Below are 25713 nucleotides of genomic sequence, written 5' to 3'. Positions count from 1 at the left end.
GACAGGGAGGTCTTGTATCAGATTACCCCTTTTTCATCAGTTCATTGTCTAGTCTTACTGTAGACTCTTAAGCAGGGATGAGATGGTGTCTAAAGATCACTTACGTGAGGCTGTGCTTCCTTTGAGTGTCTCACTCTTTCAGACAAATAGTTTATCGTTTCACAAGACCTTGGCTGATTTGATTAGAAGGAAAGAAAGAAAGAAAAGAGCATGGAAAGAGGTTTAGAGTTCTGATAAAAGCTGGCAAGTGGATTAAACCATATATTATATGAAACAGCTGTTTGGCTTTCAACAGTTTCTGCTGAGAATGTTTCTGCTTGAACAAAACATAGCACAAGGCTAAATGCTAGTTGTGCTTTTTTAAATTGGTAGTTGCAAAATTATGTTCATTGCATCATCTAACTGTTTAAAACTGTTCAAATAGGATAAATTTATGTATTATAAGTGTGCCTGTGGTATAGAAAGCACAGTCAGCAGTGAGTTATATGTTGCCCAGGTGAAGTACCAGTACATGCTGAAATCATGTACTTTGGTTAAGCCAGGTAAGCTAGAAAGAAGCCTTGTTGTTATTAACAGCATACATCAAAAATAAAAATTGTAATATAAATGCAATTTTATTGATGTATTTATATTTTTTCTCTAAGTGCAAGCATTCTCACCATTTTAACTGCTTGTTGCAAACAAAAAGTTATTATTTTAACTTTATGTTATTGTAGTTTGTGTCACCAGGAATGCAAATCATAAGATTTGCCACTAGATGTCCCTGCAAGACAAAATAGTTTTATTTCCTTAACTAGGTACTCCTTAGGTTTTTGCAGTCTGAAACAATTCTTTTGTACCACAATTGTAAGCTACGTTTTTTTTCCTCTCTGTTATTTCCTTTTTTCTTTTTCATGACATCTTCACGTGGATGAATATATGGCCAGGTGTGTGTCTTCCTTTTTGTAATTTGTGCACTTTTTGATAGTATCAAAAGCTGGAAGGAGAGGATATACTTCCCACCTACAGCAGCTTGGAATTGAGAGTACAAAAGGTTGCATTTTCATTGATCTTTTCCTTTTGGTTGCTACGCTCTCAAAAGTGCAGTGGCTTTTTGGTGTCCTTGATTTTAAGTGTTATGCCACTTCAGAAATAAACTGCAGGATTCAGAACCAACTTTAAATCCTTTGTTCCTAATTCTCAGCTTTGGCTTATGGTTTGATAGTTACTCTCAGCTTTGGCTTACGGTTTGATAGTTACGTTTGGTATCTGTAGGTTATGAAAACAAAGACCTGAGGCAGAGAAAAGCACCATTGCCTGGTGGTTGTTGTTTTGTTTTCTTTTGTTTTGGTGTTTTGTTTTGTTAACAGCGATCACTATAACCCTGTTGGTATCCCTGAAAATTCTTAGGGATGGCTGCCTTGGATTTTCTCTGTGCACTGGAACTTTCTGTCCTCTCACGTGGTACCTTGTCCTAAGGATCTCTGACCAGTTCTCCTCATGCACCTCTTGGTTTAACAACTAAAAATGTCTTTACATTGAGTTTGAAAATTGCTGTTGTCCTTTGTTTCTCAACAACCACCAAAATTCAGGCATGAAATATGGATACTATATTGATTAGAAGGTTCTTCAGAACTTGTGCTGTAATGTTTGAAATTGGTTGTGCATATAGGACAGTCACTGAAGAGGATGTTCTTTATTATGATTTCTTTCCCCTTATTCTCTCAGCAAATTTGAGTAAAGCAGAATACAAAGTTTCTGTTATCACTTTGCCTGTACTAGAAATGTAACTCTATTTGTAGAGTTTTTTCTGACCTTTTCCCATCTTAGTGATGGAGGAAGTCAAAATGGGAAAGAAAACTTAAGTGTAAGACTTTCCTGACGTTGTTATATCTTTTAGTGGAATGGGAACTGGTGAGCAACATTTATTTTCCTATATGAAATATAGGTTTTCATCTTGCTTTTACTTCAGGGGTTTATAAAATCAAATGATAAATGTTTAAGATAGATCTATGAAAGATTTAAAGAGCAGAATGGTAAAAAACATTATATTGAATATGTGAAGAGGGTGAAGTATTTGCACTGATGGTGGAGATGTAACCATTTTCCTGTCTGAATTCTACTTTGTACAAAGCTACACTATGTAACTTCTGGATTATGCTTTGTACCCTGCAGCCTGGGAGTTCTTGGGCATCAGTGCAGCTGTGGCAAAAGGTAAAATGTCAGAGTAGTTGGTTTTGAAGGTTTGTAACTTCCCTAAAATTCAGTTACAGTCCTCCCTCTCCAAATTCTTCAGAAGTGTGAGTAACGATCAGATTAATACATCTTGCTTATAATATCATAAAGAACTAATGAAGTGTATTAGAATACTTCCTCATTTCTCAGCATCTGCCAAATTGCAGCTTTCTGAAATCAATCTGATATTATCACATTTAGCAAAATTCTTTCTGGAAAGGTCATAAGAAACCACAAGATAAACTTTGAAAATAAGGAAGTGACATGTGTCAGTGATAGACTTCAGGGCTGAACTTTGGGCAAGTGTCTTCCAGACTGTCCCTGAAACCTTAACTCTCCTTCAGAGAGGGCTTAATAGGAATTCAACAGTGAAAATTATCTGTTCTTCTTCCAGCTGAAATGATAGTGTACTGAGCAGTACAACTTGTTGGGATGGTATGACAAACTGACTGCCTTTAGTAGTAAAACCTGTGTGTGCCCTATGTCTGCAGCCTCTGCTTGAACTCTGAGTAACAGGACATAATTAGGGCATTACTAGCATTATAGTTTGATTTTCAGTGTACAGCATAAGTAAATCTAACATGTCGTGTAATCTGTCAGACAGAAGTGTTTGTGCTTATTTTTTTATTGACTCATATAATCTCCATGTTTAAGTTTATTCTCTGCCCCTAGAAGGGCTATTGCTTCTCAGGGCAGGCAGAATGAGCAAAGAGTTGCCCCTTCAGTAGAGGTTTCTAACTTGAATTACAGCAGGGCCAGGATTCTTCTATGCTGAAAGCAAAAGCAGCATGTGAAATCTTTGAACTATGAAAGTACTTGATTGCTAATTATATGTCCTTGTATTTGTTCAGGTGACTCGATCTTCTGGGATGTCAGCAGAAGAAGTGGATGGTGTTGTAGATTAGTTAGAAGTTAGTTTTTGTTTTGTCCTCTCCACACTCGTTGTGAACAGTCCTCATAAAATGGATGCTTCGGGCGGTCTCCCTCCTCCTGTGGTTGGAAATGGTGATACGGCTAATTCAGAACAACTACAAAAACTTCTGATTGATGAAAAGATGCGATCTGAACACCATAGAGTAAATTATCGGATTCTAAAGGCAGAACATCAAAGGTACACTAATTTAAACAAATTTCTTCGTTTGAGCTGTTAACAGTGAAGCTAATTGTTAGGTAGAAGGGATTTGCATGTGTGAGTTAGCTCTTTCTGTATTTAAGCTCTGTGTGTGTTGGCTATTTCTGTATTTAAGGATAGATTTCAGCATTTTTCGTATTAGAAAATAAACAATTCAAAATACCTTAAGGCATTGCAGATTATGTTTTTGCAATACTTTTATGCTTGTAAATATGGAATAACTTTTCAGTTAAATACAGGAAGAAGAAATTAATAGTTCAGTTCTAATTTGGTAGTGGCATTGTTTGCTTCTGCATGTGAGTTTTTTGAGCTCTAAGATGTAATTTTAGAGGCTAAATGTAAATATGTATTTTATCTTGCAGATTACAAGAGGAATATACAAAATCACAAGATGAATTGAAGCAATTGTTAGCTGAAAAGCAGACTGTACATGAAAAAATTCAGTTACTTCTTGCTGAATATCAAGAGGAGTTGCTGGGTAAAACACAAGAGCTGGAAAAACTGAAGATGCAAGTGAGATAATTTACTGGCAGGTCTTAATATGAGTTGTAATACTGTAACAGAGCCACGCATGTATTTCTGTTCATATAACGTGTATGTACTTAGCCTGAATTTATTTCAGGTATCTGAAAATGACCCAGTGCGAGTAATGGTTCTTCCCTGGAGTGACTATGGGTTAAAATTATTGTTTTCTTGTTTAACTGAATCTTAGAAATCCTGCTATTATGTGCTATGTTAACAGTAAGACCCTCAGTCTCTGTGCATGCTCTCCTGTTATAGTGAGAATCATCTGTTAAGATAAGTGACTAGATATTTGTTTCTCTTTGTGATGACAGCTTTCTTCCTCTTAAAACCTAACCAACCAAACAAAAAACCACCACAACACAAAACCAAACAAAACCCCCCAACATTTAAGGTAACTTGGATGAAACATTTTATGACTGCTTGTTTTCTTAAACGGATGCAGGACATGTTCTTAGGAAACAAATGTAGCATCTAACAAAGGACCACAGACTCCAAATGGAGGAGTTGTGCCTCAGTACCATAACTAGAATTAGCTTTCAGGGACTTAAGGGTACAGGTAAGTGGAAGAACAGTAGAATAAATTAGAATGTCACAGGTTGTGGATGCATTTTTTAACACTTTTTCTTGGTAGCTAGTTTGCTGTATTAACCATACCCAAGGAAACAAAATACCATGGAGCATGGAGCTTAAAGCAGGGAATCTCTCCTGTTCTCAGTTTTATTTGAAATCAGTACCCATGTATCTGTTGGAGAATATGTATCGAATGTGTATTACGAAAAATTGGTTTAGCATTGCTCATTTTGATTCTTTGGCGTTGGTTCACTTACTATTTAAGTTTTGCCAAATGCTGATATTTTATCTTTTATGTGAGACCACTTTTGCTTCCGCGCCTCCTCCACAAAGGAGATAAATCTCTTGGCAATTCAGCTTGACATTTGTATTGCTGCTACCAGTAAATACTGACATTTTAAATGCTTCTGTTATCTTCCTAGAATATTTTTAGTTCACTAATATCATGGGCTTTTTGCTTTTGTAACTACTACAGAAAATTCTTTAGAACAATATAGAAAATTAAGCAGGATTCTGATAATCGTATCTGAAATACTTTACTCCTATTTGTCCTATCAAATGAATGTGTAAATAAACGAATATGACTAGTTATTTGTGATATCCTTCTGTCTTAAGGTGCTAACTCCTCAAAAATTAGAACTGTTAAAAGCTGAATTGGAATCTCCTATGACAGAACGTTATCAGAAGCTAGAAAATGTAAGTAGTAAGTATTGAAATTCTGTTTCATTTAGAGTAGTGATCACCAGCTTATAGTTGTTCCTAAAACCGTAGGAAATTGAAACCGAAAGGGGAGCAAAGTATGAAATTCTTTGTCTGGTACTGTTGCCCCAGGCAGCGAAGGTTGAAACCCTGGAATAGGGAGAAGGAGGGCTTCAGTTCATCAGATGTAACTTGTGAAATGATAGGAACGTTGTGTTGACATTTGAAAGAAATAAATCCAAAAACTTCTCTGACTGATGTTTTTTGGTTTCTTTTTGTATAATTTAGGAAGTGGAAAAATACAGAACAGAATATAACAAACTTCGTTATGAACATACTTTTCTGAAATCAGAATTTGAACATCAAAAGGAAGAACATGCACGCATTCTAGAAGAGAAGAAAATAAAATATGAGGCTGAGGTACTTGGAATGTTGCAGTAGCTTAAAATGTATCTGAAGCTGCTTGAACATTGTGAAAATGTTGGTACTTGATGGGCAGTCAGTTTGACAGTGTTTCATAATATAGTGTTTGTTTCCATTCTCTTAATTCTCAATGCTGTTATGACTCAAAACGCTGTTAATTCTCAAAACGCTGTTATGACTTTAGCCTAGCGCTGTCTCTGTAGGTTTGTTCAGTGATGTGTCGCAATGTCATGTGTGCTGTTAAAAGTAAGAACAGGCTTGCCTTCTGATAAATGACAGCCAGTAGCTTTGCTTAATGCATTTTTTAATTGCGTTTGTGATGGCATTTGAGACACTATGCTAATCTGAAATGAATAAGTTATCTGACCCACCGATGTAAGTTTAGATTTTTAAATTACCTATGTGGCAACTAATCCAAGAAGAAGGCCGCATAGGATAATTATTAATACCAGACAAAGTTACATTTTGCCACTAAGTTGGATCATGACGGTGGTGGTGAAAAAAGGATACTGAACTTTATTTCAGCTGTTTTAACTCTTGAATAAAACATTCATGAATCTGCTGTTTCAGGATTGGACTTTCAAAAAGTGTAGCTAAATAAATTGCCAGCTTATTTATATTTTAAATATATGCAGGAGTGTAAATGAGTGTTGCATATGTCATTTGCATATTCATGTGAGTATTTGTCTGGGAGCATATATCCTAAGATGCCAGATTTGAATGTATTAGTCCAAACATGAAACACAAATCAAAGCAATCATCACTTTAAAAATCAATTCAAATTTGCAAATGCAAGGCATGAAAAACAGAACAGTTGTCCTTCCTGGAGCTATAAACCCACATGCTGCTTTACAGCCTGCCTCTCTTGTGGGCTTGTCGAGTTTGTGCTAGTCCTGTAGCTAATTAGTGCAATTACAGAGAACGAGACTACCTTGAGCCCAAAGCACAATGTGATCCAGTTGCTCTCTGGTAGAGGCTTTCTAACCTTCCGTGCCATTTAGTCCAAGGAGGCTACAGAAACATCCTAATTCTTAAGTGATGGCTTGTGCCTGTCATGCAACAAATGTTCAAATCTCCTGTAACAGATTCGGAGGGCTTTTGCTGCAGAAATTGGCTTTGCTCCATAGAGATCACTGATGCAACCTCTAAAAGCATTGCTGCAGATCAGACTTTTGACTAGTCTCCAAATATCAAAAGCACTCATGTATCTTACTTTCTCACCTTTTGCCCCTTATGTTATATTCAGTCCACGTAACTCGTTTTGAAGTACTAGAATCTAGAAGCGTAGAACAGTTTGGGTTGGAAGGGGCCTTAAGAATCACTTAGTTCCAACCCCCCTGCCACAGGCAGGGGAACCCCCCCCGCGGGCAGGGACACCCCTCAGCAGACCAGGTTGCTCAAAGCCCCATCCAGCCTGGCCTTGAACACTTCCAGGGAAGGGGCATCGACAGCTTCTCTGGGCAACCTGTGCCAGTGTCTCACCGCCCTCATAGCAAAGAACTTCTTTCTTATATCTAATCTAATTCCACCCTGCTCTAGTTTAAAACCATTGCCCCTCATCCTGTCTGCACATGCCCTTGTAAACAGTCCCTCCCCAATTTTCCACGTGAGGTCTCATGAGAGCAGAGCAGAGGGCCAGAATCGTGTCTCTTGATCTGCTGGGCCGGCTTCTTTTGATGAAGCCAGGGATACGGTTGGTTTTTTGTGCTGCCAGCACACACTGCCAGCTCATGTTGAGCATCTCATCGACCAGCACCCACAACTGCTTCTCTGCAGGGCTGCTCTCTATCCACTTGTTTCTCAGCCTATATTTGTGCTTGGCCCTGGAAATAACTGTTCTTGCTACTGCTGCAAGCTTCACTAGCATACACAGCATGTTCTCATCACCACAAGCACCAAGGAGCTTGGCCCAATGGAAAAAACTACTGAAACTAGCAAATCCAGTAGAGAAGTCTCAAGAAACATGTGGAAGCCCATAACCTCCAGAGCAGTGTCTGAGCATACTAGAAGCATAAAAAACCCAGAATCACTGGCATCTCTTGAGGACAGGCACCAGATCACAACGTCAAACCTGCTGAAAGCATGCAATATCCATCTCTAGAAATGATTCAGCACCTGAGTGCTGCATAGAAGTTCTTTTCCCTCAGGTTCTCAATGCTTTCTGCAGAGAAGCATCCATATTATCTGATAGCAAAGGAAGAAAGCTGTGTGAGCATAAGCTAACTTGCACTTATACAGTCTGAAGGCCTTTCATTGTTATACTCCTGCTCTGCTGCTGATATAGCAACAGAAAACTGACAGACTGTTTAGCAAAATAGCAAGAGGAGACGGGAGAAAAACTCAATTGCCATTCAGCTCAAACAATAGCTTTAGCACTAAAATTTGTCACAAAGCCCCAGTCATTGCCTCCATTTGATCACCTGACAAATTAGCATTCTGAGCTACATTTCTGGCCATCTGCTCCATTAGACTTTCCATCAACATATGGGGAAAAGTAAACCTCAACTTAGTGTATATTTATGTTTGCTAGTTACAGTCTTGAAACTAGTTTGTGCCTATTTTACTACCTTGTAACAGAAGGTTTTTTGGTTTTTTGCTTTATTTTTTGTCTGTCAAAACTCAGTCATGTTGGCTGTCTTGAGCTACTAGTAGATTTGAGTTCCATTGAGGAATCATAATACAAGTTGGAAGAGACTTTTTTCTACTCCAATGCCCTGCTTAAAATATCAGTGTAATAAGATTCCGTTGCTTGGGGCGATACCTGGTTGAGTCTTGAACATCTGTAAGGATGGAGATTCTAAAGCCTTTCTGGGCAAAGTATTCCAATATTTAACCATCTTCACAGTAAACTTTTTTCCTAATGGAAATTGGAACTTCACACGTTCCAACTTGTGTCACAGAATCACATAGAATTTAGGGGTTGGAAAGGACCTCTGAAGATCATCTAGTCCAACCCCCCTGCTAAAGCAGGATTACTTAGACTAGATCACACAGGAACATATCCAGATGGATTTTGAATGTCTGCAGAGACAAAGACTCTACAACCTCTCTGGGCAGCCTGTTCTAGTGCTCTGTTACCCTCACAGTAAAGAGGTATTTCCTTGTGTTTAGGTTAAACCTCCTGTTTTCAGGTTTGTCCCCGTTGTCCCTTGTCCTATCACTGGACACCACTGAGAAAAGTTTGACCTTATTCTCCTGACACCTGCCCTTTAGATGTTTATAAGCATTGATGAGATCCCACCTCAGCCTCCTCTTCTCCAGACAGTTCCAGATTTCTGCAGATTGTCGTTGTTCTTCATTTACTGGACACAAACTCCCGAGGCATGCTTAGAAGTACTGGAAGGGAGCAAAGGATCACTTCTCTGGATCTGCTAGATCTCCTTCTGCCAAGCTGCCAGGACTCAGTTGGTGATCTTTGCTGCAATACTACTCTGCTGACTAACGTTTGACTTGTTGTCCACTAGGATTCCCTGATCCTTTTCCATGGATCTGCTTTCTAGGCAGTTGCCCCTAGCCTGTACTGTTGCACTCCATCCCAGATGCATGACTTAGTCTTTTGTCAAGAGGTTCCATTCAGCCCATTCCTTCGGTCTGTCCACGTCTCTCTGAACAGCAGTTCTGTTTTCCAGCACGTTGACCATTTCTCCCAATTTAGTGTCACCTGCACGTTTGCTGAAAGTGTACCCCATCCCATCCTCCAGGTCACTGATGAGGACATCAGTTAGTATTGGACCCAGTACTGAACTCAGGAAGACTCTGACTACTTACAGGCAGACAGCTGGGCTTTGCATCAGTGATCATCATGCTTTGAGCCTAGCAGCCCAGCGAGTTTTCCACCCACTTTATTATCCACTTTTCCAGCCCAAAATCTCAGCAGTTGGGTGAGAGAGATGATGGGAGACTGTATCAAGAGGCCGTGTTAAAATCAACGTATACAAGATCCGCCGCCCTCTTCTTGCCTACAGTGTGTCACCTCTTTCTAGAAAACAAAGAAATAGGTCAGGTGTGATTTGCCCTTGGCAAGCTCTGCTTTCCATCACCTTGTCTTTCATGTGTTTAGACTTTAAAGAGGTTTTTGCTTCATAACATTCACAGAGATTGTTGTAAAGCTGACTGTCCTGTAGTTATCTGGATCCTTCTTCCTGACCTTTTGGCTCTTTTTGATGATGGGTGTGCTTTCTGCCTCTCTCTCTCATCATCAAGAATCTCCTCTTATCACTGTGGCTTTTCAAAGATGATAGAGAATAGCCTTGCGATGGTACCAGTGAGCTTCTTCAAAATGCTTGGATCCATTCCAAGGACTTGTACAGGTCCAGTGCATTAAATGATCCCTAACATTTTCTTTCTCTACTCTGGATACTGCTCTATGCCCACAGACTGTTAGGGGCGCAGGAACATATGAGGCCTGGGGACAAGCCTTATTATTGAAAACTGAAGCAAAAAAGGTGTTGAAGAATGGATCTGTTGATTTTCCTACTCTAAGAAAGCAAAAAAATATTAATGTTATTCCTTTATATTTTAAATGCACACTGCTGCTCTTTCCTGAATTGTCAACTGCTGTATTTGTCGCTGCCTGACACGTGTAAAAGCTTTTATTTTTCTGATTGACAACTATCAGATTGCAAGGCTGGATAAAGATAAAGAAGAACTCCATAATCAGCTGCTTAGTGTTGATCCCACGAGGGACAGTAAACGCGTGGAGGCACTCCTTAGAGAAAAGGCACAACTGTATCAGAAATTAAAAGGCTTGGAAGCAGAAGTAGCAGAACTAAGAGCAGAAAGAGACGATTGTGGTGTGCAAGCAGAAAATGTTCAAAGAGTACAAGTACGACAATTAGCTGAGATGCAGGCTCTGACACGGTCTCTAGAGGTAAGATTGGGGTTTTTTCTTTAAATTTTGCTTCCTTGTAGAGTGTGGTGAGAATAATGTGTGGCCTGATAGAACTGTCAGTGAGATCACTGATGATTTTCACATTGACTCCACAATTGAATTTATGTATTTCAGATTAAAAAAAAAAAAGTAAGTACATTAGAGACATGTACTGTCAATTCATGTACTGCTGGAAAGGTGGAGAGCTCAACTGAGAGATTCTGTTGACTGATCTCCTTTATAAACAAGCGAGTGATATCCATGTGTGTAGTCAATAAGAGGGTCATGTCAGCGCTTATCACTTGGCTGGAGTTAGAAACCGATGACAATATCATAGAATCGTAGAATCATAGAATGACCTAGGCTGGAAGGGACCTTAGAGATCATTTAATCCAACCTCCCTGTCATGGGCAGGGATGCCTCTCAACTAGATCAGGCAACACATGTGCAAATAATCTGCTACAGTAAATTTTTTACTCTTTTAAAAAATGTCATACAGTGCCTCTTTATTTCTTTAATCCTTTCCTTGTGTGTCATGCTCTTTCTTTGCTGCAATTGTTTGGCTCTTGGCTGTTGCTCTCATTTAAAGAACCTTTGGTATTTCTGTGCCGTTGTGTGTTCCACTGTATTCCTCATCTGTGGTCTTCAGTCCTGTCAGTTCTTGATCTCTCTCTAGGTAGTGAGTCTTCCCATGCAGATATCTCACACATTCGCAGCAGTTTCCTTCCTTTTTACTGTTATCAGTGCTGTATATCTCTGTCACAAAATGTGCTGATCATAGCTTAAAACTTCCTGCTGGAAATAGGTCAGGAAAGGTGGAGTAGGTCAGGAAAGGTGAAATAGGTCAGGAAAGGTTAGATTACCTTTTTGATACTTGACAAAGCTCAGGGTATTGAGTCTAAAACACTCAGTAAATGCATTTTATTTCCTCTCTATGATGTTGATTCTTCAGTTAGTGTAATTGCATAGGTCAATGTATGACATCTCTCTGAGCACCATTTTTAGTCATTTTACAGCCCAGTAATTTACTGATAGGAATACCTGTTGCCTCCTAACCAAGTCAGATTACCTCTGCCTCTTGTGAAGTAGCATTGAAAATGTGTGTAATTCTGTGAAGGCAGCATTAGTGAAAATGGTTGTGACTTTTGAATAAAATTCCCTTGTTGTATTGGAACATACTGCTGAGCAAAGATAAATATTTATATATTATATAGGATGATCAGTGGCCTGGAGCACCTCTCCTACAAGAACAAGCTGAGAGAGTTGAGGCTGTTCAGCCTGGAAAAGAGAAGGCTCCGAGCAGGCCTTTCAGTGGCCTTCCAGTACCTGAAGGGGGCTACAGGAAAGAAGAGGAGGGACACTTTATCAGGGAGTGTAGTGATAGGACAAGGGGTAATGGCTTTAAACCGAAAGAGGCTAGATTTAGATAAGATTTAAATAAGATAATCTTCACTATGAGGGTGGTGAGGCATGGCACAGGTTGCCCAGAGAAGTTGTGGCAGCCCCCTCCCTGGAAGTGTTCAAGGCCAGGCTGGGTGGGGCTTTGAGCAACCTGGTCTGGTGGGAGGTGTCCTTGCCTGTGGCAGATCGGGTTGGAACCAGATGATCTTGAAGGTACTTCCAACCCAAACCATGCTAGGATTCTGTGGTATTACTATATAGCATAAAGAAAGGGTCACTAATATCCCAAAGCCGAGTCAGTTGAACCTTTCATGTGAATAGCAAGAGAAAGCTCTGCTCCAAAAATCTTACAAACACCTCCTGTATTCAAGGCAGAAAAGAAGTCTGCTGAACTACAGGTAGATCGAATTGAGAAAGAAGTGCGGATGAGTCATGAGCAAAACATTCTCTTAACTGGCAAACTTCACAAAGCTGAACGAGAAGTCAGTTCGTTAGCTGCTAAGGTAAGTGCTTTTATGCTATCTGAAGTACATTTTTTCATATCCTGTTACGTTTAAGTTTTTCTGTTTATATTTTACTTTAAGAATAAAGTAAGAATGTCTTCTGCTGTGACTTAAAATAGGTTTGGAATTTTTTTCCTAGTTTCAGTTGGAAGATACAGAATATGTGACTTTAGAGAAAAAACATCATCCTGAAAAGCATCTTTAAAGATTGAGGTTATGCTCTTTTTACTTCATTTTTGAGATTTTTTTCTAATCACAACAGGGCTCAAAGAGGTATCCTTGTATTAATGGTTTTTTTATACTCATGAATAGCCAGCCTTATTTGATGGAAGCAAGCATTACTTTTTTCATAAAGTGTGTAAAGTGCAATAGAGCTTTAAATTGATTTTTTTTCATTTGTTTTTTTTTTTTTCTTTTAATGGAACTATGGCTTCTGGAGGTCCTCTGAATGGGCTGTGTTAGCTGCAGGAAGCAATCTGCATTGGAACCACTTGTGGAGATTTAGGTTCTATTAGAAGCAGGATAGATACATTGGTGTAGCGTTGGTCTTGGGCTAATGCCAGCATAGCTTGTAGAGAAACGCTTCTATCCCGCACTGCGTCATATACTTTTAAGTAGATCATAGTCTTGCAATGTGTTTTGAGTATCTTGGTTGTTGTGTTAGCACCAGAGGTTTTGTTCTATGTTTGTATGCTTTTTTTTTAATGAAAACAAAGATCAAAAGGCTTCAGGTTTAGGAAAAACCTGAAAGTACTTAAGAAACTCGTCATCACTCTTTAGTATTTCAGCATAATTAAGTTAGTATGGATACCAGTTTTGTCTGCAGTGATTCCTCAGCTACGTAGCTTCAAAGATAGATCCTTCATGCAATTTTATATGTGATTGTTTGACTAAACAAGAAACAACAAAACATTAGTAAGCCATTTTACCTTCAAATGTTGCAGAATACTTGCATTGATTTGTGTAAATTTGAATAGTCATAATGAAACAGTTACTTGGGTAAATATGAGCTTTCTGCTGTTGGTTATTCCCTCCTTTCCGGAGACAATACTGGGTAATAAATTTAATTCAAAACAGGCTTTACAGGGCACATTTATGAGCGTGAAGTATTCAATTCTCGTCTTTAATCTTTGCCAGTAAGAGTAGGATATACCTGTATCAGTATTCAAAGCCTCTTTATACCATGTGTCATACGTGTCTCGTGAATAATAAATAGGAGGGGAAAACTTATGATAAACATTTTTAATCAATGGTCTCTCAGAATATATAAAAGATTGTTACAGTTTCTACTTTTCTGTATCAGCTGGTGTTCACTGCTCACCTCCAAAAGTAGGAGAAAATTAAAATATTCAGTGGTGTTTCTTGAAGGGAGGAAAGTAGAAACTAATTTCTACACTGACCTCCACTCCCTTCTGCACCTACTCAAACTTATTCCTGAGCACAGATGCACACACTTGTCTTTTGGATTTTGTGCCTTAAAAAAGCCATCTTTGCAAGTTGCCCAAAGTGTTCTCAGCTTAGTATTCCTACTCAAACTTATTCCTGAGCACAGATGCACACACTTGTCTTTTGGATTTTGTGCCTTAAAAAAGCCACCTTAAATCTTTGCAAGTTGCCCAAAGTGTTCTCAACTTAGTATTTAAGCAACCACATCCACCGTGTAGTTACTTAATAAGCTGCTATGTCATTCTTAACCTTTTGCCACTTGTATATGCTAGCAGGTTGTAATTACATTTGTCATTGCGAGTGGATTTTCATTATAAGTGCTTTCCTCTAGATATTTAATTCTCATTGACCATGTAATTACTGCGTACAAATGCCTAAACTATAGAAAGTTTCCGTGCAAGCAGTAATTGTCTTTGATTTGATGTTCCCAAAGCTCCTGCTTTCATGAGGCCATTTGATGTGCGTGTGACAGTTGTAGAGAAGTATTTGATTAAAAATGCACTTTAAAACTGTGAAGACCTAGATTTTAGGAAAGAAGTGGAGCACTCCAGGAGGTCAGTAGTTACCAAATAGCAATTAGTTGGGGAGGAGTTGATAATCTGGTTTTGCGTATCAGTGTTTCATTTTACTTAGCTTAAATTTACCTTTATTTTAGCTTTATTTAGCTTTATTTATTTAGGATCATATGTCATTTGGATCAGTGTCATATCAAGGCATTTTCAGTGAGCAGTCTTTTCAGAAAAACCCCAATATTCAGGTGCTAGCTTGTAGAATGTATAGCATTGACTAGGAAACCATGTTTTCACAGGCAGTCCTGCACATCTGTGTGTATATCACCAAGGCTCCTTAAAAGAGTAACTTTTCCACACTGTAGCTTGCAAAAATTGGCTAGTTAAAGATGAAATACATGTCAGTAGCATGACAGCTTATTTGGCAAATTATCTTGTTAGAAACGTATCACAGGAAAAACGTACAATAAAGTTGCCTATATATATATTTATTTTAGTTGATTTTTTTTTCTAATTCATAGGTAGAAGAACTTAAGCATTCACATAAATTGGAAGTAACAAATATCAAGCTGGAGGCAGCAAGAACAAAGAGTGAGGTAGAAAGAGAGAGAAACAAGATTCAGAGTGAAATGGATGGTAAAACGTGCAATTAATTTCTACCTATTTCTTTTGTAACTTCTAGTTAGAACACTACAATTATGTTTCCTCCAAACATTCCCCAGCAGCTTTCACCTTCTACTTCTGGTCTAGGTCATAGATCTGACAGTTCATTTTGTATCTGAAATAACTATGTTGTTTCACTCGGTCTACTAGGTTCAGAAGAACAGTTACAGAATAATTTTGTATTTATGTAAATGAGTGAACTTGTGACAGAATTTGAGCATAATCTGTTTCAAATATGTACTTCCTAGGGTTTTTTTTTCTATTATTTACAAATTGTAGAGTCTTACACACTCTGCTTTAAATCTTAACAAGCCAGGGGTCTTCAGTGGTTGTTTTGTTTTCTGATTCTTTGTCTGTGGAATTGATTACAATTGGGTAACACTGCCATGTAAAAGAAAATACAATTTCTAGGTTCTTTGCTGTGAGAGTGATGAGACACTGGCACAGGTTGCCCAGAGAAGCTGTGGGTGCCTCCTCCCTGGAAGTGTTCAAGGCCAGGCTGGGTGGGGCTTTGAGCAGCCTGGGCTGCTGCGAGTTGTCCCTGCCAGTGGCAGGGAGGGTTGGAACAAGAAGATCTTGAAGGTCCCTTCCAACCCAAACCATGCTGTGATTTAAATCATGGCACAGACTGGAGTGGCCTGTCCTCACTGATTTGCCATATTCCCAAAATAATGCGTTCATCTTCCTGAAGTAATTGTTTCTGTTTGCTTGCTTTAATATTAAGTTCACTAAGAGCAACTAATAAATGATGTTTTCTGTATCAACAATGCGCTTATAGTGTATTGAGAACTAAAAATGTTGGACTCGATGAAATATGGAACTACACAGAGATGAGATTTAGGATGACCTGAACCAGCTTGCCTCATGGAATGAGCTGAGTAACCGGGCGTCATTGTAATGACATGTTGGCTTATTTGCCAGTGAACAGAGGTGCCTTGGTTGCAAGTTTTGTATTTACATCTTTTGTCCCTGTCATCATTGTAGAATTGCCTCATTTGGTTGTATGAGTGAATTAAAATGTAAGATTTGTTGTAGCCAGGTTACTATGGTTTCGCTGGTAGCCAGTAACTGTTTATGGTAAACTTTTCCATAAAAAGAAAATAACAAATTTTCTTGCTTGACCTTTTCGTAGCTATTGTGGAACATCTTTTTTGTATTTTATTTTTTTAAAATCCTGACAAAACTGTTTAGCAGAAATTGCTTTAGAGTTTCAATCTGCAATAATATCAACTGTTTAATTACTTTTGTATATTAATATAGTCATAGAATGTTTGGGGTTGGAAGGGACCTCTAGAGATCATCTAGTCCAACCCTTATAGACAGAGATTCCAGTGTAATGATTACTTTTCAAAAATTGTTGAAATGTTGCTGTTATACTTAAAAAGGCCATGTCTCATCTGATTTTCTTTTTTTATTTCCCCCATACATTCATTCTGTCATCTAAATTGTGATTTGTAGCTCCCTTTTATCAGTTTGTAAAATTATTTTGATGCTAGGTTTCATCAGGTGACAACAATAATAACATTTTAACTTTTTTTCAATGTGTAATGCAGGATTGCTGTCAGACAAGGAAATTCTTAAGGCAGCTGTTGAACGTCATAAGGTGCTTTTAGTAGAGAAGGATCGGGAGCTAATTCGTAAAGTACAAGCTGCCAAAGAGGAAGTTTTTGAAAAAATTGCAGCCTTACAGGATGAAAAGTATGTTCGTAGATTTTACTGCTCAACTTCTGAAAGAGGAGTTTTTTGAGTAACTTAAAAAATGTCATTCTTAGCAACTAAGTACTTCTGGCTTTTTGTCATGATTCTTGTGTGCCTGTTGAATCATGTCTCAGGTTGGAGCTCGAGAACAGATTAGCCGATCTAGAGAAGAAGAAACTGGAAGAAGACACTTGGAGACAATCTGAAAAGGATCAGTATGAAGAGAAGCTACGGGTCGCGCAGCTGGCAGAAGAGTCTAGCAAAAAGAAACTTCAGCATTTGCGGTAATGTGGCTTTTCTAGCTTTAACACCGATTCCTCACTTTTTCTTCTCTAATTTCTTTACAGCAGATATAGATATACAAATGTTCATGATGGTAAATGAAACAGTTTCTTTTGCGCTGTGTAAAAAGAGGGCAGAATTAAGAATGGGCTGTTTAAAGGTATATACGTTTTTCATTTAAACCTTTAAAAATATGATTTTAATGAACTTCTAACAAAGACATAATTTTGCAGTACTCCTGTCTGTTAAAATTGAGTCTCTGTCAGTTGCTGGCATAGCCCCAGTGTTAGAGTAAACCATTTCTCTTTCTACAATGGCACCAGAGCAGCAACTGGCAAACTGGGTCCCCTAATACAATATCTCTTCGAGTTGATTGTTACAGTTCTCAGTGAAATTGTTTTACAACAGAGTTTGTACGATGGTCACTATGATAGAATGAACAGAAGTCGTACTACAAAACCAAACAAATCAATGTATTTCTTTCTCCTATATGGATTAAAAGATATTTTTAATCATTGTTTAGTTAAATATTTATCAGCTTTTCAAATTATGGAGTGCATTCTGTTCACTGATTTGTCCTACATTCTAACATCTGTATTTTAATTAAATAAAAATAAGCTTGTCTTATACAATTTTAGATTAAAAATTCAACAGCAAACTATTCAGACAGAGGAGTTGGAAGAAAAGAGACAAGAAAGTGCTGATATGAAACAGGTACAGTTTTATTGCATTGTAATGTTTTACAGAAAAATACCATCTTTCCTGCAGTTACCATGTCCAGTGTTCGAAGATTGGATTGAATTTTTAAGGCTTTATTTTTCTTTTTTTTTCCTGAGGGACAAAATGCATACAACAGATATTTAAAAGCAAAAGTGTTCAGATACCAGTCATGCTTTCCTGGGCCTTTCTAAATGGATTACAGCTTCTTGCTTCATGTGGTTTGTGGGTACCAAAGATTTCAAAGCTGAATGTTCGTACAGTGATATACTGAATACGGTTACACACTATTTAACTGGAGATTCAGTTTCCATGGAGACTTATAAATTGTTTCTAGGTAATGCTTTGCATTTACACTGCATCTCTCATCTGAGGTTCTTCAAGTGCTTAACAGATGTTTCACAAATGAATAAACTAGTGTAAAGAGGTATATTTCTATTGCAGAGTGAATTGATGGCAGTGTTGAAAATAAAACCTGATTTTTTTAACTCCTGCTTGCCCATAGTGTTTTTTAGTAGGTACGACCATAGCTCTGCATCAAAGTAGTCTGCAAGCTGCGTGTGCTTGAAGGTCAAGGCAATATTTTTATTTCACTCCAGAAAACGGCAGTTGGGGTATCTGAGTGTCCGTGTGGGGAGAGGAAAAGGGAAGGGAAATCATCCTTTCTACGTGCTGGCTGCAGAGATCAGGCTCCTCAGACTCTGATGACTTGCTTTTGTGAACTGGCCAGTGCAGCTGCTGCTGGTTGTAACGTAGGGCTGGAAGTGTAGCCTGAGAGGGGAGTCTGGGCAGCCCCACACCTCTGCTGCCAGTTGGGGGGTGATCCTCTCGGTCTGTGCGGCCCTGGGGCTTAATGGTGGATTTCTTAAATTCTGAGGGGACACATCAATGGCTGAAGACTCCTACATTAGAAAGCCTTCTCTGCCTAATAGTGTTTTACTGTTGGGTGTGGAGAAAAGGAACAATTAAAGGCTTATGAAAAGTTGACACAGCCAGTTGATGTCTGCATTTTGCTCTATCTCAAGTATCTCAAAGTTAGTCATTACATTATTTGCATACCTTCTCAAATGGAAAACCTTCTTTTTTTTTACTAGCAAATTCACAACATGCAGCTCCAGCTTGCCTCACTTGCTCTATCAGAAAGTGATTTGCTGGAGTCCAATCAGAAGCTGAAGGAAGTAATAGAGAGATTGAAACACGAATGTCAACATGCAATGGCTCAGGCAGAAAAAGCTCAACTGGAATCAGAGAAGTAATTTATTTTCTTCCTTTTGACTTCTGCTTTTCACATTGCTTGTGTTCCTTTCACACGCATTACTTAATTAGGGATTGTACATTCTGAATAAAGTCGGAAATTAAAAATGAATGGGAAATATTGGACAGTTGTAAAAAATGGCTGTACCTTCTGCTACACAGTATGTATCCAACCTCCACTTGCAGTAATTTCAAAAATAGGAGCTTGTTTCCATTTGTGTCTGTTACAATTAATTATTGATTAGTGAAATACACTATTTGTGTAAAGCAAAATTCTGTTTATGCTGAAGTCAGGTACAAACTTCTACCAACTTAAGTGAATCTAGAGTTTCTCGCACAGTTCTTGTATGAGTATTAAAACAGGGAAGCTTGAAAAACCTTTAAGCATGGCATAAGGCTTCAGGGACCCAGTCTGTATATGCATTTTTCCCCCTCCCACTAGATCCTTTTAGTTCACACAAGGCAAACAAAAGCTTATTGGATATCTTTTAGTTACTCTCATCCAAGTTAAAAATAATCACTTCTCTTTTTTCCCCAAGCTTTACCCCACAGTATCAAAATATGCTAATAAATGCTGAAGGACACCAAATCTTGTTCAGGCTCCATGTAGCAATGAACACTGTCCTGAAAATTAAAGAATAATTTGTCAGTTACTCTGAAATGGCTGTTTACTATTTTCTAGCCTAATAACGAAATATCTGCCTAACTTGTACTGGATTATTGTGTGGTAGTTTTTTTAAAAAGTCGGCATCCCAGATTGAATAGAAAACTTCCAAAAGATATAATGTGGCATTTTTTGGTTTACCTTCTCTTTTGCTACTAATTGAAACTACAATTGCTTTGTTGTCGTGAGCTTAAGTATTGCTTTTCTGTTTAGCATTTGAAGAAATTATTGCATTGGGACGGCCGAGTACCTTCAGTTGTCCTTAATGTGTTAAATACTTTTTGGATGGTTACTTTAGGAAGGCATATTCATATTTCAAGTGAGACTGTCAATTCCATTTCTGTGTGATGGGCCACAGATCGGCTGGGAATAGGTTTTCCTTGGCAGGAGGTGGAAGGACCTGGGTAGCCCTCAGAGATCATAGTGTAAGCAGATAGATAATGGGAGATAACTGCAAGAGTTAAGTTGCACCAAAGCAACTTGGCTTAAAGAGGAAGTGAAATAAGGACGAAAGGATGAGAAAGTTTCAGGTAAAAGATAAAAAGGTTCAGATGAGCCGTGAGTAGGCAGAGCAGCTGCCTGCTTGGCTGTGTTAGTCTTGGGCTTGGAAATGAAAACGTATAATGAGAAAAAGGGCTGAAGGCAAACTACGAGGCTGATGCAGATCAGAGATGAGCTGAAACAGGCACTTGTTAAGCGTTTCAGGAACAGCGTTAGTGGCATTTAAAAAACCCCCACACTCATGGCATTTTTAACCACTGTCACAATTTAAATTCTTTAACTGTTAAGCAGTGCTTTTTGAGAAAGCTCTGTGGTTCCTGAGTAGCAGTAGTTATTTACAGTCGGCAGCAAGGTACAAACCACAGCGGGTCTCGAGTGGGCCAGGATCCTGGTTGTGATACGAGAGTGGATGGTTCTTGCTAATTTTGCTGTGGGGAAGGGAAAGGCTGTTGGGTTAGAAATTTGTGGAGATTCATTCAGAGTACCTGCAGGGAAACTGCATCAGCCCAGGGCTGGAGCGGTATCGGCTGCACTGATACTGAGCCTTGGACTGCATTTCTAAAAAAAATCATTGTGCAGAAACTCACCATTTACTTTATTTTTACAGTAATGTAGTTAAATATGCAGTTAGTTCTTGCCTGCTTTGACCCATGATGCAGGTAGCTCAAATAAACGAGGCAGCAGAGAGAAACTGTCTCCTTCCCTGTCCCCTGCTAGAGGGCACAGCCTGGTTTTAGTGTTTTAACCATGCAAAGGACGAACTGGGTAACTACAGGCTGAGGTGGTGTGGGTTACGCTGGGATGTTGTATAGGAGCCCTTTTGGTGGGAGCTTCCTGTTGTGTGGGTGTTTGTTCCAGTCGGAAGCAGGTACTAGTGAGGTCTGTACCGCTCCATTACAAAGGCATAGTAGACTGCTCAGGGCAGCAACCCATTCTCTTACATCTTACCTCCTGAACACAGAAAGTAGTTGTCAGCTCTTCTACTTTTGCGTTCCAGTGTGACTGCTAGGTCTGAATTTAGAAATGTTTTGTGGGTAGTCTGGCAGCATGCCAAACTGACAAGCAGCCAACAATTAATGAGCTTGTTGGAATCAGTTTCCAAGACTCACCTCATAGTTGAACAAAACTTAGGATAATATTAACACACAGGTTTGAATGCCCGTTAGTCATTATTAGATTGTTAGTGCAATCGAATTTAAATTGGATCCATCAAGTACATGAAGTTGTGAAAAGATGCATCTTTAAGGCATTAATTGAATGTACAGCTCTATAACCTCTTAATCTTTTAACCTGATTTTTCCCAAGGACTTTAGAATACAAACGTATAGAATGGCTGGAGGAGAGGCAGGTGCTTGCTCAGCGCATCACAGAGACAGAAGAGAAATACAACGAAATGAAGAACAAGCTACGTCGAGCTGCTGTTGCTCAGAAAAAGGCAGGTTGACTCTTCTTTTATGAATGATCCAGCTTATGGGAAGTTCAGCCTTACTTGGGCCAGCTAGAACTGCTTTACTATTCAGAGTTTATTTGCAGTCTTCTCTATATAATAACAAAATATATCATGTTCTTCAAGATTAGCATAGAAATAGGTCGAAGTGATACGCAAAAGAATATTGCAGCCAACACACTTTGTTATAATGCCATCAAAAATTTTGTGAGGCTTTTTTTGCACCTATGGTTATCTAAGAGGCTCCTTGATTAATAATAATGATGTTTCGGATACTGCCCAAATGATATTCTGCTTTTCCTTGATGGAATATTAAGATTTTGTATTTTCTCCTAAGCTTTTTGTTTTCCCAAAATAAAATGAAAGGAAAAGCTGATTAATTGTTTGTAACAACTCAAGATTAATTGGCAGCTTTACGCATTGGTTATGAAACCTACCAGTAGCTTTTAAGGTTGTAAAAAGTTGAAGTCAACATGAGGGTGGGGTAGGAGTGGGAAAAGGCAAGCATACTGTATTTTTTGGTCATGTTTATACTAATTTATACATAGTCATTTAAAGAATGAGTTTTGTAAATCCCAAATACCGGTAGCGTTTGTTAGCACCGTCAGTCACTGCCCAACGAGTGACCGACAGCTGCGCATCTTTCCAGTCAGAGCTGCTGAGCGTTTCGGGTCTCTTCTGTTTCCCATCACAGGGACTCAGAACCGTCAAACACCACAGCACCTCTTCTTCTGGAAAGAAAATCCTAAAAACTATCACTTGAAACTGTCAGTTTGAAACTGTGTACAGTGTAGATTCAGTTTTCACGGGATCTAATCTGTCAAGGCCTTACTTAGCTGTTTGAAATGTCTGTTTGACAGAGAAAGACTCTCAATGATAATAAACAAAGGAGGATGCGAGAGAAACTAGAACTTTTGGAAGCCAAGATAGAAGAACTAGAGACAGAAAATCAGGTGTTAAATAGGTAATAAACTTTGCTTTCTCTTAGCTTGAAAAATGGTATGTGCCCAAGATCTGACTCAACTGTGAAGTAGTTTTGAAGGTACACGACAATGGTTGAGTAACTGGAGTCCAGTCTATCGACATTTTCAGCCCTAGAATTCTTTGAATGGAGTCTACTTAGGAAGGGAGCTGAGAGCTTGTAAGAGAACCACAGGGCTGTCTCTTAGGAGGAAATAGAGGAAAACCACCTGATAGATGCAGTTGCAGGAGTCCCTTCAAAAGGTGAAATTGGAAAAGACTTTGGAATTGCGAGAGAAAGAGACTTAGCATCCTGAAAGACAAGCTCTTGCGGTTTTTTCTCTTCATTGAGCACCTATGGAGGGCTTGATTCAGATAATTAATTTAATGTGGCTCCTGTGGCTTACTACTGCGAAGGCTATTAAAAGCTTAATTTATTCCATGTAGTTTCTAATCTGTAATGCAGCAGGTAGCTTAATATGTAGAGGGACTTTCTGATCGACATTTAAGCGGAAAACTATGCACAGGTCTTTGACCTTCCAGTTCTTCTGGTATCTAGTTTTCCTCCAGAGAGGCACAGTAAATGGCCGAGCGCTTGTGGAAGGGTGTGCTGCTGGCTTGGGCTAAGAAAGATTTTTAAGCAATAAGAAGTCTCTTATTTCCTAGGCAGCATGTTTCCTACGAAGAACACACACGCCTCCAGAAGAGACTAAAGGACTTGCAACGTAGGCACAACGAATTCCGGAGTTTAATTCTGAATCCTAACATACCGCCGCTCTATCCAGTCGGCACGATGTCATCGTCTGCCTTGCCTCTGGGGCCTGCAGTGTCCTTCCCCCTTCTTCAGGTGGGAATGTAGTACAAGCTGTGAAAATAATGTGGCAAAAGAGGGAACTGGCACAGTCCTTCATTATAGACCTTAGTCTTAAGAAGGAGTATTTGATCTTTGAACAAAGAAAGGAAACTCGAACACCTCTAGTGATGTTCCGTTCCTCACACCAGGAAGGAGCTCTTGAAACAGAGGACGATCTGTTACAGAATGTACCAAACGGGCAGTTTTAACCCTTCTCCCAAGAGGCTTTTAAATGACTCCTTCTGGGCAAGAAATTCTCTCACCACAATGGTTTAATTACTAAAAAGTAGCATTGCTGCTCTTGATTTCTGGTGTGGGTAGAAGGGCTTTACTTACTCCCATGATCTTCCGAGGGTGCGAATCTCTCTGGCTGACGTTGACCGGACTGACTTTCCACATCCGTGGTAACTGAGACCTCAGCTCCTTGTGCCTCTTTGTCTGTGTCGAGGTTCAAGCTGACTGACCGGCAGGGAGAGACAAAGGAACCACGTTGTCACTCCGCTCCCCTACTGCAAGTGAGGAGGAGAGCCCAGAAGGAGCAGTAGGCAGAGCCTTGTGGGGTTGAGATAAAAACAGTTTGTTTTACTGCTGAAACATAAATGATAACAATAACAGTGAAATAACAGTAGTGTTTAACCAGATATAATGTGAGTAATGTGTAAGGCAGAACCCAGCGAGGAGCTCTCAGACGGAGAAGCGGAAAAGAGAGAGACCCCTGCCCAGCCAGCTCCCTCTGTATACCCCAAGCACGATGTCATGATGGTATCGAATAGCCCCTCGGCTAGTGGCTAGTTCGGTTCAGCTACCCTGGCTATGCCCAGTTCCTGGCCTCCTGTGAAAATTAACCCTATCCTAGCTGAACCCAGTACACGTGGTAACTGAGACTTCAGCTCTTCGTGCCTCTTTGTCTGCGAGTAGGAATGCCTGCACCCCGATTTCCTGCCGATACTGATCACTGCGAATGTCAGAAAAAACCCCACAAAACAATGAGGAGGGAAATGGAATGAATGAGGATATTCTGAACGTCACGATTTTTATTTTAAAATCCTTAAGCAAAATGAAATTATTACTGATTTTTGGTCCCTTGTAGGTGAGCAAAATGTATTAGAGCCACTTTTTTTTTTTATTTTATTTTTTTACATTTCAAGGAGGAACAGCATCAAAGAGAGCTTTCCCTGCTTCGCAAGCGATTGGAAGAACTAGAAACCACACAGAGGAAGCAGCTGCAAGATCTTGGACCATCTAGAGAGTGAGCAGCGGTGGGTGCACACAGGGGCTTGGCTGGAAACAAGAGCACCAAAGGAGACGACGCACAAAGCGAGAACTCCGAATAAAATCCTCAAGCTCCTCAAGCCCTTAGGTTGTGATAGCTTCTTCTCGGTACATGCTTTTAATATTTTGCCAAAACCATGCTTTTGTATGTGCCTGAATAGCATAGAATGTATTCTGCATAATTTGTATTTATTTTTGATAGACTGTCATAAGTTATCAAATCTAATGATTCAAAACAAAAGCACTGAAAGATTAACTACATTTCAAAATGCTTTTTATAGAAACTATGTAAAATTACATGGATGTCAAAACGTATGAAATAATTTCATCACACAAAACAGAAAAACAAGGATTGGGTTATGCTAACTTAAGATAAAATTTTTTTTTTTTAATAAATCCTTCAAAACTTATTTGATAATACCCTCTTACTCCTTTAGTGTCGAATCTACTGTACTGGTGCAGAGTTTTGCTGGGCTGCCCTTTTGATTGTTAGCAGTGCTCTGGTTCATGTTTGGGTTGTTATTTTTAAGTTCACCTGCAGACAGAGGATGAACTGAAATGGGAAAAGTACTGAAAACTTTTACTTGATACCCTTAGCAAGGTGCCTTTTGTGTTTTAATATAATATAGGAGAGATGAACTATAAGAAATTGCCTTCGCGTTATGAAAATGTAAGTTTGTATTTGTTGCTACTGTAATTTCCTTAACCACAAAAAAATTATTTATTTAAGGTTGAGTATATTTATTTCATTTTTTTTTTCATTACCTGCTTAGTAACGGAAACTTGTAAAAGATCAATTAATTTTTTTGACTTGCTAGCGGAAACTTTCCTGGAAGTGTAGGAATTATTTTATCTGGGTTGTTTGCTTGTTGGCTTGTTTTGAGTTGAGGTCTTCTGGCTTGGTTTTGTTTTGTCTCTTTCAAAGTATAAGACGTATAAGACAGTAAGATACACAGTCTCATTTCTTTTAATAGTACATCAGGATCATACTCCTCTTTCCTGGAGAATTTCTTAAGACTTCTCTGAGGAGAACGGTGTCACTGCTGGAGCTCACAGGAGCAGTTTCTGTTGTCTCCTGCAGGATGAGTTTGGCCTGAGCCATCGCTGTGG

At 39.0% G+C, this 25713-nt stretch overlaps 1 protein-coding gene across 1 annotated transcript in view; it reads left to right on the top strand.

The window, feature by feature from the left end:
- The first annotated feature begins 3176 nt into the window (after positions 1 to 3176).
- Positions 3177 to 25713, top strand: part of CEP83 (centrosomal protein 83kDa) — a 25106-nt gene continuing 2569 nt past the window's right edge. The window contains exons 1-15 of the mRNA XM_009867245.1: positions 3177 to 3325; positions 3709 to 3859; positions 5057 to 5137; positions 5429 to 5560; positions 10182 to 10433; positions 12206 to 12337; positions 14814 to 14928; positions 16509 to 16653; positions 16788 to 16937; positions 17574 to 17649; positions 18747 to 18904; positions 21377 to 21506; positions 22379 to 22482; positions 23145 to 23325; positions 24480 to 24580. Coding sequence (XP_009865547.1) covers positions 3177 to 3325; positions 3709 to 3859; positions 5057 to 5137; positions 5429 to 5560; positions 10182 to 10433; positions 12206 to 12337; positions 14814 to 14928; positions 16509 to 16653; positions 16788 to 16937; positions 17574 to 17649; positions 18747 to 18904; positions 21377 to 21506; positions 22379 to 22482; positions 23145 to 23325; positions 24480 to 24580 — 2057 coding nt within the window. The remainder of the gene's footprint in view (positions 3326 to 3708; positions 3860 to 5056; positions 5138 to 5428; positions 5561 to 10181; positions 10434 to 12205; positions 12338 to 14813; positions 14929 to 16508; positions 16654 to 16787; positions 16938 to 17573; positions 17650 to 18746; positions 18905 to 21376; positions 21507 to 22378; positions 22483 to 23144; positions 23326 to 24479; positions 24581 to 25713) is intronic.

Source organism: Apaloderma vittatum, unplaced genomic scaffold (genome assembly GCF_000703405.1).
Source record: "Apaloderma vittatum isolate BGI_N311 unplaced genomic scaffold, ASM70340v1 scaffold20650, whole genome shotgun sequence".
Classification (NCBI taxonomy): Eukaryota; Metazoa; Chordata; class Aves; order Trogoniformes; family Trogonidae; genus Apaloderma; species Apaloderma vittatum.
Note: the sequence above shows the minus strand (reverse complement) of the source record. Positions and strands in the feature narration are given on the sequence as shown.